This window comes from Gymnodraco acuticeps, unplaced genomic scaffold (assembly GCF_902827175.1).
Source record: "Gymnodraco acuticeps unplaced genomic scaffold, fGymAcu1.1, whole genome shotgun sequence".
Classification (NCBI taxonomy): domain Eukaryota; kingdom Metazoa; phylum Chordata; class Actinopteri; order Perciformes; family Bathydraconidae; genus Gymnodraco; species Gymnodraco acuticeps.
In genome coordinates this window covers 25,620-37,352 of record NW_022990620.1, presented here as the reverse complement: position 1 = coordinate 37,352, position 11,733 = coordinate 25,620, and the positions used below count along the sequence as shown (strand labels likewise).

At 41.0% G+C, this 11,733-nt stretch overlaps 2 protein-coding genes across 2 annotated transcripts; one reads left to right on the top strand and one right to left on the bottom strand.

Annotated features, from left to right (window-relative positions):
* Positions 1–561: 561 nt before the first annotated feature.
* On the top strand, positions 562–1,641 carry LOC117554611 (laccase domain-containing protein 1-like; the record flags this gene model as incomplete). The annotated part of the gene is made up of 2 exons (XM_034229059.1): positions 562–789; positions 1,324–1,641. Coding segments are annotated over 2 exons (418 nt in total), but the record flags the coding sequence as incomplete, so codon positions are not given.
* Positions 1,642–6,851: 5,210 nt separating this feature from the next.
* LOC117554615 (leishmanolysin-like peptidase) lies at positions 6,852–11,361 on the bottom strand. The gene is made up of 3 exons (XM_034229062.1): positions 10,821–11,361; positions 7,783–7,987; positions 6,852–7,670 (listed from the first exon to the last, which is right to left on the bottom strand). Exons 1-3 carry the CDS (start codon positions 11,067–11,069, stop codon positions 7,570–7,572), a joined length of 555 nt encoding a protein of 184 aa, XP_034084953.1. The 5' UTR covers positions 11,070–11,361; the 3' UTR covers positions 6,852–7,569.
* Positions 11,362–11,733: the final 372 nt, after the last annotated feature.

Here is an 11,733-nt window from a genome sequence, read left to right as displayed (position 1 = left end):
CTAAATGACACTAACTAACAAACACATTAACTAACTAGCTAAATGACACTAACTAACAAACACATTAACTAACTAGCTAAATGACACTAACTAACAAACACATTAACTAACTAGCTAAATGACTCTAACTAACAAACACATTAACTAACTAGCTAAATGACACTAACTAACAAACACATTAACTAACTAGCTAAATGACTCTAACTAACAAACACATTAACTAACTAGCTAAATGACACTCTAACTAACAAACACATTAACTAACTAGCTAAATGACACTCTAACTAACAAACACATTAACTAACTAGCCAACTAAATAACTAACTGACTATCTGAGCTACACAAGTGTTTGGAGCAAACACATTCATCCTCCTGTTTTAAACTTCGGATTATTGTTAAACTACTGGTTTAGTCAAATAAGTTAAGTTTGTTAGTCACGTGTTTGACATAATAAACACTCTGATAGAATGTGTGGGAGTAAAGAGTTAAATATCTGAGAGGAAGCAGGAAGTAGAAACACCTGGATAAAAAGGTAAACAATCACTTCCTGGGTCCTGCCAGGGTGGAAGGGACCCTGGAGGGCGTTGCCATGGCGACGGTGGGAGCCATGGTAACGGAGTTTGGTTGCCGGGCGAGGGACATCGTGGTTGCCGTGGGGCCGTCAGTGGGGGGGGTGCTGCTTTCACGCTGGACAGGAAGCAGGCGCTCCACTTCCTGTTTGCTCCATCCAGACTGCGTGAAAGACCCCGAGGCCGAGAGGCCGCACGTCAACATACGCCTCGCCAACAGGTACTAATACACACAAATACTACCATCAGCAGAGTTGGGTGTAACGCGTTACAAAGATTCAATTGATCTCCAGTTTATAACGCCGGACCTCCGCCGCCGGAGCTAACGGAGCCGCAGGGGGCTAGCTAGCTCCCTGCGGCTCCGTTAGCTTCGTGGCGGACTCCGGCGTCCACCACTGGGTTAATTGCAGTCATCGCCTATCGGCCAATAGATGAACTGCAGTTTGTGGCACTTCCTTATGGGCGTCCCGGCTCTGCCCAGAGTTTGCCTCTTGAGTTAAACTCAGTTCTTAAGACCTGAGTTTTCGTCTGATTTTATTTATTTATTTGTAAAAAAATATGTTTTTATTTACTGATTATTATTTTTCTTGAATAAAATATAATTGTTTTGGAATAAATAAAATATATAATTTATATATATTTTTAAGTTCTTAGAATTCTGAAAAGCAAAGTGTTTTTTTTTGTATATATTTTTTCAGGTTGTTTTTGTTGAAAAATGTATAATTCTGAAACCAACAACCTCTTTATTACCCAGAATCCTCCTGGAGCGCGGCGGCGTGCTGCCCGGGAACATCGACGACAGCTCGGTGTCAGAGTGTACCTCCTGCCACACCGAGCTCTTCTTCTCTCACGTCAGAGACGGACTGAACTTCGGCACCCAGCTGGGCTTCCTGTGGATCAGAGAGGAAGAGGAGGGAGAGGAGGGGGAGAGAGAGAGAGACTGACAGGTAGACAATAGTAGGAAATACACAGAGTACACATGAGATGTACTTTATACTACTCCACTACATGTGTTTTAATGTTTATTACAAGTTGTTGTATTTAAATAAAAAAATGTATATCTGAGAAAATATAAGACGTGTCTGGGAATAATTTCGCCCTGCATGTTTACCTTTGCCCCCTGACGCAGATGACCTACGTTGAGCAGCTGCTATCTCCCTTAAGGAGGGGCTTGTTGCCAGTTTGTGAGCGGGCAGCTCTCGGTCAGAGATAGTTGTTGTTGTGGGACACCTGGAACACATCCTTCTCGGGGTGTAGATGACCCCGAGCAATAAGCGACAACAAAGTTGATTCAGTGTCGAGCGGCCAAAATCCTATAGAACTGAAACAGATAGTTAACTTCACAGCCGCTGAGGCACTAGTTAGCGGATCTTACGCAGGCAATGATCCAGACAAGATTCTCCGTTGTGCATTTTATTCCTATGACCAAAATACAATGAACAGGTTTCCTATATCTCTTTCCTTAAGCCTTTCCCTTGTGTAGCTTGAAACACCCTGGTAAGAACCCGTTTGCCTCCTAGTGCTCTGGCTCCCACCACCCACCTGTCTCCAATACAATTACACCAGGTGCTCTAATCACCCCAGTGCCCAAAACATGCCTTCAAAATAAAAGCATAGAAACTACTTTAACTTATGACGCTAACTAAGAATACATATAAATACATGATAATAATAAACACTATAAACAGCAAGAAAATAAATGTTAAACTATTAAATAATATAAAGATATATATATATATATATATATAACTCCAACAGTGTCCTCAGCTGTTTAGTCTATCTATTGAAGAATGTTGATTATTACACTCCGAGTTAAAACCTGGAGCTACAGGAGGGCTCTTCAGGATGGAATTCTGAGCATAAATGTGGGGTGGGTAAGAATGGAGAGAGCAGCTCGAGTGGGCTAGAATTTGAAAGTACGCAGCCGGAACAGATCGGCCCCTTCCTTCAGACTTCCTCACAGAGCCCCTCCCCCAACACACAGAAACGCGCTCATGACCAATGAGGGCAGAGATCAGTCTGTGCCCCGATGGAAGGCTGACAGGCAGGTAGGCCATCCAGTTACTTTAGCCGGCTCAGATGATTGGTCGAGCTTTCTACAGCGCCACGGCTTCCACTGATGATGTGTTTTAATGTATGTATTGTCCAAAGCATTTCATGTATTCATTGCTATCGGGATGTTAAGAGCACTCCATGGAATATAGTGTTTCTGAAGTGAATTACCTAGCCCACCTTTAATGTCACATTGCAAGTTATTTTTCTTCATTGGAGTTTTCACTTCTATTATTTAGATCTTCATTTTCTAAATGTAATTATTATGTTGCACGAGACATTAATGCAACAACTGTCCTGAACAGCAGCGAGTAATCAAATGTAATAATATCTCAGGATTCTGAAAATGAATCTTCTTATTTAATTTTCTCTGAGAAATATTTATTTTTGATCATCTCTAAAGCATGAGAAATCGTTATCTTTATTACAAACATATTTTTAAAAAATGCTCTTTTTTTTATAATCTCTAAATGATGTTTAAAAAATAGAAATAATAAATACACAAAATATTTGTCAGTATTTTTTTTTCTCAAACCTCAAAATTCTATTGTCTCTTTAAAAACATCTCGTTCTTGCTGCAAATCTAAGAATTCACTGAAGTATTTTATGAGGTAGAACAACATGTTAAATCTCTTCAGCTTGTTTCAAACAGACCTGATTTCAGGAAAATAACCAGAAACACATTCAGAACACCATTGACCTCCAGACCAGAGGACAGGAAGTGAGGAAATACTGAGAGCTTAATTCTCAAGACATTAGTTTGATCCCCTAAAACAACAAATGATGTTTTAAAATGTACTACTTACTGATTAGTGAATGTATACAGAAACAAATGACCAAACACATCAAATATAGTTTTAAGAGCCTCTGTAAACCAACGGTTAAATGACGAGTGATATCGATTATTTCAGAACCAGAGCGACACGTCTCCGGGGTTCAGACACGTTTATTGGGACGTCTCCGTTGTCTTTCAAAAGCAGCCCTTTTTCAGTTCGAACAGGAGCATAGCTCAGGTTTCCACTGAAGCAAACTTTCAATGTTCAAACTCACATTTCATTCTTCATAAACATTTAACAAACAGATGGTGAAACATTAGAGGATTTCAATATTAATAAAACGTTTTTGTTCCGTCCAACTGTCTTCGCATCAGATATAAAAAAAAGGAATATTTTGAGAAATAAAACTTTCTTTGTTCAGAATTGTTTTTTAATATTTTACAAAAAAAGTTTTTTAAGCAAAAAGTTGAAATATCTCGGGAAATAATTTGGTAAATGTTTTTTGGAAAAGCAGTCGTTCCAAGTGGTTTCTAAAGGCCCTGACACACCAAGCTGACACCAAAGAACACGTCCCGACGGACCCGACTGTTGTCGCCTCACGTCTCCTGGCCAAACAGTCGCACTGGAACACACCGCAAAGACTTCAGCCGACGGCCAAGTAGCACGTACGCACTGCACATGCGTGAGTGGCAATAACTCTCCTTACCAGCAGGCGGCAGTAGTGTGTATTCGTCTTTCAAAAGAGGCAACCGGAAGACAGACTACGTGATATATACAAACAACAAATAGCGTGCGTTCCATTTTCACTCTCGTCCATCGAAAACATGTTTCGTGCGGTACTGGCGGTATCAGCCCTTGGAAGCAGATAGATGAAAAGGAAAAACAATAGCCGTCTGTGTGCCTTCTTAATCGTTTGCTTGCGTACCTCGCTTCTCATGCACTGATTCGCTAAGCTGAACAGCCAATCAGAGTGATTTCTTTTGCCGACAGCCTCCCGATTCAACAAGGTGTCGACACGGCCGAAAAGACACGACGGTGCGGGACACACCAATCTGAGTAGGGCGACAGGACGTTCATCGACGGCCAGACATCCATCGACGGCCAACATCGGCTTGGTGTGTCCGGACCTTTAAACAAAGCTAGTAGTGTTTATAGCAAAAATATGTATTTTTATATATTTCTATAAAAACGTTGTTTTTTTTAAATAAAGCAAAATAAAGTCACATTTTGGGAAATCGTCCGAACAAACTTTGAACTTTAATTCATTTTAAAATGAAAGAAAAACATTAAAAAAAAAACAAAGTCAAAACTTTTCAATGGTTGTGTTTCTGATTTCATGTTAAAATGTAGACGAACCTTAAACACAAAACATCTTTCTGGAATTAAATCCTTAAATAAAGATTATAAATAAAGTTTACCATCATTTAGTCTGAAAAACATCAGGTCTCTTTTTGTTAAACTTGGTCGTGGTGCAGATTCTGTCAATAAGACATGTCTCTCCAACACTAAACATGTTTCCATCACAGAGTTAAACATCACTTCTCTCTGCTCTCAGTTACGGTACGTCCACACGGCAGCTCCAACGGAGATGCTCCCCATTCACTTTGAATGGGGCGACGTCACGCTTTGCCGAACTGCATTGAGGTTCCGTCGAGTCGCTTTGACTCCGTTGCTCGCTTCGAAAGTTGAGAAATGTTCAACTTTTCAAGCGTCGACGGAAGCGCCAGCCAATCAAACCGCGTGCTTGTGTGTCGGGGCAGGACATTAATGCGATTGGTTGTTGGTCGCATGCTTCAACGCACGCTGCCGTGTGGACGTACCGTTAGAAAACACTTTAAATAACAAGCAGCTCTCACTGCGAAAATAAAATAGAGAAACGATGAAGAGGATTAGGGACACTTTGTTTTGGATCCGACCAAAAGGGTTGTTTTCTTTAAGTTCAGAGAAAAAACGTCAAAATGCTGAGAAAACAAAAAAGTCAGAATTCCAAGAAAAAAGTCGAAGATTTGGAGAAAAAAAAGTCAGAATTCCGAGAATCTTTTTGAAATATTGAATTCTGACTTGATCTCAGAAGTCAAACATGTACTTTCGGTCAGATGTAAAGAGACCTCCCATCAGGCCCTAACCCTCCTCCGGAGGTCAACAACACATCAGAGACTAAATCATACATCTGACTTTAAGCACCGTAGGATTTCAGTTTTTAAATCACTGACAGGAAACCTGAACAAACTGCATTTCCCATGATGCATTGGGGTGATGATGAAGAGGATGGGATCCAACCAGCTCACATATTTATGTTGCATCCATGTGTGCTCGTTCATTTTAAGGTACATTTGTCTGTTATACGCAATATCATCGGAAATGATTTTAAATCAAAGTGAGCTGCAGATTTAAGCAAGCGGCTAAATTGTGTTTACATTTCAGAGTGTGAGCTTCTCCAAATACATGACACGAGTCATCATCATCATCATCATCATCATCATCATCATCATCATCATCATCAGGTGGTCTGAGTGACGGACAGCATGGCTTATTCTCCTTTCTGTTCAGTTGGTCAGTGTCCAACAGAAGAAATAAAAGCAGTAATAATCTCAGCTCATGTTCTGACTTCAGTCTGTCGGGACTATAGAGACTCAAAGAGACTCAAGGAGACTCAAGGAGACTCAAGGAGACTCAATGAGACTCAATGAGACTCAGAGAGACTCAAAGAGACTCCAGGAGACTCAAGGAGACTCAGAGAGACTCAGAGAGACTCAAGGAGACTCAAGGAGACTCAATGAGACTCAGAGAGACTCAAAGAGACTCCAGGAGACTCCAGGAGACTCAAGGAGACTCAATGAGACTCAGAGAGACTCAAAGAGACTCCAGGAGACTCAAGGAGACTCAATGAGACTCAAGGAGACTCAGAGAGACTCAAGGAGACTCAGAGAGACTCAAGGAGACTCAAGGAGACTCAGAGAGACTAAAGGAGACTCAGAGAGACTCAAGGAGACTCAAGGAGACTCAAAGAGACTCAAGGAGACTCAAAGTGACTCAAAGTGACTCAAGGAGACTCAGAGAGACTCATAGAGACTCAAAGAGACTCAAAGAGACTCATAGAGACTCATAGAGACTCAAATAGACTCAAACAGACTCATAGAGACTCAAAGAGACTCAAAGAGACTCAAAGAGACTCAAAGAGACTCATAGAGACTCATAGAGACTCAAAGAGACTCATAGAGACTCAAAGAGACTCAAAGAGACTCAAAGAGACTCAAGGAAACTAAAGCATCCGATCTGAGAGTTTACAGATTGTTAGAAGAGGTCAAAAAGACCCTTTAGTTGGGAGACGAGTGTGAGAGGAGCAGTTTATCACCTTATGTAGCCCCGCCCCCTTTCCCCTCTAGCTGTTAATGTGTAAGTTCTTCCGGATCACAAATTATATTCGACCAATACGTGATTTTAGATCGCCACGTCTGAAAAAACCAACCCAGAAAATCCATCTTAAAATGTATTAGTATTTATTTAGTCAAAAACAAATGATTTGAGACATTTTAATTCCAATTAGTGATGTTTTTTTGTACATTAATTACTTGAATGAACCCTGAATGCATCATTTTGAATGCGATACCTAAGAAGATGCGTTAAGTAACTCTGGAAAGGGACTTTTACTGAGCTTTCATGCAGACCATCTTCTTCACAATAAACTCTGAACTCATCTCTTATTAATAAACCGTTACACTTCCTCTAAAAACAGGAAGTGCTTCTTAGGAAAGAGTCATATATCTGGTTAGAAATGTAAACCTCTGGCTGCTCCAAAACCTCACACTCGCTCACAGGAAGTAGGCTTTTCAGAATAAAAGTCTGATTTGAAAAAGAGTCTTTAAATCGTAGAAACACTTCGTAAAGAGAGCACCAACCGTTATGGTGAAGTCACAAAGCAATCAGCTGTTAGATACGGCTCGATGGAAGAGAACAGCGCAAACAAAGCTGAGGATTCTGGGTAGAAAGGCTTCCAGCTGCACCACGAGCCAATAGAAAAGGCAGAAATATCGTGCGGTCGGCTCTTTGTCGTCGTTGTTACGGTAAAAAGATCCATAGAAGAAGGAATGAAAAGAGGAGATAAAAGAGCCCCGAGTCCGCCAGTGTTTCGGTCGCGTTTGTGAGACTGTGTGAGACGGTGTATGTATGTATCAGCTGTGGGTGCAGAGCCTCAGTCCGGCCACCAGGGGGAGCAGGTTGAGCATCAGGAGCCACAGAGTGAAGGCTAACCCCGGAGCTCCGGAGCACGGGTCTGTAACACAAGGTAATTATCAAGATATTAAAAAAAATAAGAATAATAAGAATCCATCTATCTATCTATATTATCATTAAGCTGAAAAAAAAAGAGCAGCAGTGCCACTGACCAATGGGAATGCTCCTGGAGGTGTTGAGGGGCGGGGCTTGGAGAGGGCAGTGTTCACAGAAGTCTTTGCAGGTGGGGCAGATCAACTGTCCGTTATAAACCCAGTCATTCAGCTTCACACTGACACTGAGCAGCTGACCAGCTCTCAGGCAGAGGTACGACACATCCTGAACAAACACTGTGAGACCAGAGGGAGAGCACAGCACCTGCAGAGAGAGAGGACTCTTTAAAGTAGAGACACTACATACTGATATACACCCGAACATCAGCAGGAGAGGACTCTTTAAAGTAGAGACACTACATACTGATATACACCTGAACATCAGCAGGAGAGGACTCTTTAAAGTAGAGACACTACATACTGATATACGCCTGAACATCAGCAGGAGAAGACTCTTTAAAGTAGAGACATTACATACTGATATACACCTGAACATCAGCAGGAGAGGACTCTTTAAAGTAGAGACACTACATACTGATATACACCTGAACATCAGCAGGAGAGGACTCTTTAAAGTAGAGACACTACATACTGATATACACCTGAACATCAGCAGGAGAGGACTCTTTAAAGTAGAGACTCTACATACTGATATACACCTGAACATCAGCAGGAGAGGACTCTTTAAAGTAGAGACACTACATACTGATATACACCTGAACATCAGCAGGAGAGGACTCTTTAAAGTAGAGACACTACATACTGATATACACCCGAACATCAGCAGGAGAGGACTCTTTAAAGTAGAGACACTACATACTGATATACACCTGAACACCAGCAGGAGAGAACTCTTTAAAGTAGAGACACTACATACTGATATACCTGAACATCAGCAGGAGAGGACTCTTTAAAGTAGAGACACTAAATACTGATATACACCTGAACATCAGCAGGAGAGGACTCTTTAAAGTAGAGACACTAAACACTGATATTCACCTGAACATCAGCAGGAGAGGACTCTTTAAAGTAGAGACACTACATACTGATATACACCAGAACATCAGCAGGAGAGGACTCTTTAAAGTAGAGACACTACATACTGATATACACCTGAACATCAGCAAGAGAGGACTCTTTAAAGTAGAGACACTACATACTGATATACCTGAACATCAGCAGGAGAGGACTCTTTAAAGTAGAGACACTAAATACTGATATACACCTGAACATCAGCAGGAGAGGACTCTTTAAAGTAGAGACACTACATACTGATATACACCTGAACATCAGCAGGAGAGGACTCTTTAAAGTAGAGACACTACATACTGATATACACCAGAACATCAGCAGGAGAGGACTCTTTAAAGTAGAGACACTACATACTGATATACACCTGAACATCAGCAGGAGAGGACTCTTTAAAGTAGAGACACTACATACTGATATACACCTGAACATCAGCAGGAGAGGACTCTTTAAAGTAGAGACACTACATACTGATATACACCTGAACATCAGCAGGAGAGGACTCTTTAAAGTAGAGACACTACATACTGATATACACCTGAACATCAGCAGGAGAGGACTCTTTAAAGTAGAGACACCACATACTGATATACACCTGATCATCAGCAGGAGAGGACTCTTTAAAGTAGAGACACTACATACTGATATACACCTGAACATCAGCAGGAGAGGACTCTTTAAAGTAGAGACACTAAACACTGATATACACCTGAACATCAGCAGGAGAGGACTCTTTAAAGTAGAGACACTACATACTGATATACACCTGAACATCAGCAGTAGAGACACTACATACTGATATACACCTGAACATCAGCAGGAGAGGACTCTTTAAAGTAGAGACACTACATACTGATATACACCTGAACATCAGCAGGAGAGGACTCTTTAAAGTAGAGACACTACATACTGATATACACCTGAACATCAGCAGGAGAGGACTCTTTAAAGTAGAGACACTACATACTGATATACACCTGAACATCAGCAGGAGAGGACTCTTTAAAGTAGAGACACTACATACTGATATACACCTGAACATCAGCAGGAGAGGACTCTTTAAAGTAGAGACACTACATACTGATATACACCTGAACATCAGCAGGAGAGGACTCTTTAAAGTAGAGAGACTACATACTGATATACACCTGAACATCAGCAGGAGAGGACTCTTTAAAGTAGAGACTCTACATACTGATATACACCAGAACATCAGCAGGAGAGGACTCTTTAAAGTAGAGACATTACATACTGATATACACCTGAACATCAGCAGGAGAGGACTCTTTAAAGTAGAGACACTACATACTGATATACACCTGAACATCAGCAGGAGAGGACTCTTTAAAGTAGAGACACTACATACTGATATACACCTGAACATCAGCAGGAGAGGACTCTTTAAAGTAGAGAGACTACATACTGATATACACCTGCACATCAGCAGGAGAGGACTCTTTAAAGTAGAGACTCTACATACTGATATACACCTGAACATCAGCAGGAGAGGACTCTTTAAAGTAGAGACACTACATACTGATATACACCTGAACATCAGCAGGAGAGGACTCTTTAAAGTAGAGACACTACATACTGATATACACCTGAACATCAGCAGGAGAGGACTCTTTAAAGTAGAGACACTTCATACTGATATACACCTGAACATCAGCAGGAGAGGACTCTTTAAAGTAGAGACACTACATACTGATATACACCTGAACATCAGCAGGAGAGGACTCTTTAAAGTAGAGACACTACATACTGATATACACCTGAACATCAGCAGGAGAGGACTCTTTAAAGTAGAGACACTACATACTGATATACACCTGACCATCAGCAGGAGAGGACTCTTTAAAGTAGAGACACTACATACTGATATACACCTGAACATCAGCAGGAGAGGACTCTTTAAAGTAGAGACACTACATACTGATATACACCTGAACATCAGCAGGAGAGGACTCTTTAAAGTAGAGATACTACTTACTGATATACACCTGAACATCAGCAGGAGAGGACTCTTTAAAGTGTGCAATGGGGTTATTTAAATGTTATCTAGGGACCTTGTAGCAGCCGGAGCCCCAGTCAGGATACGTCATCTTCCTCGTGCACTGCTCCATGATAAAGGCCGACTTCTGGTACAAACACACCGAGTCCGATCCATACTGCTCTGCCCCGTAGTTCCTCCACCAGTCTGAACACACACACACACACACACACACACACACACACACACACACACACACACACACACACACTTCACATATCTCACACTGATGGTACATTTCATGAATATCATCCACAGTAATCATCACTATGACAGAACACTCACTTTAACATGATCTGATAACACACTTTATGAAACGGGGGAATGAGGCAAAACCAATCTTCCAGTTTTCTATATAGTAATGTTTAAATATGCTAATGAGGCATTCTCTTATTAGATATGTGTTTATTGCATACATCAGAGAAATGTGATCATGTGATAGCCAGGTTGTTGTTGACATGTTGGAGTCAGATGTTTCCACAGAGGGGATATATTAATGTGATATTAATGTGTTACAAGTGTGCTATTAGTGTGCTATTGTGCTATTGGTGTGTTAGTGTGTCATTAGTGTGTTATTATTAATAATAATAATAATAATAATAATACATGGGACTTTTATAGCGCTTGTCATGAAACTCAAAGACGCTTTGACAGAGAGTTAAGATAAAAAAATAAAAAATAGAAAACAAAGAAATACAAAAAGAGATAAACAGAACAGAAAATAGGGGGGGGGGGGGGTCAGTGGTTGAATGCAGTGTTGAACAGGTGGGCTTTGAGTGATGTTTTGAATGCTGTGAGGGAGGAAGAGTCTCTGATGGATTGGGGTAGTGAGTTCCAGAGGTCTTCCGCCATTTTGAGCTAATGGAAATGGAAGTGGTTAAAACATAGCAGCCTGCGGTCGCTCGTTAGCTGTTCTAATGAAGGTAAAC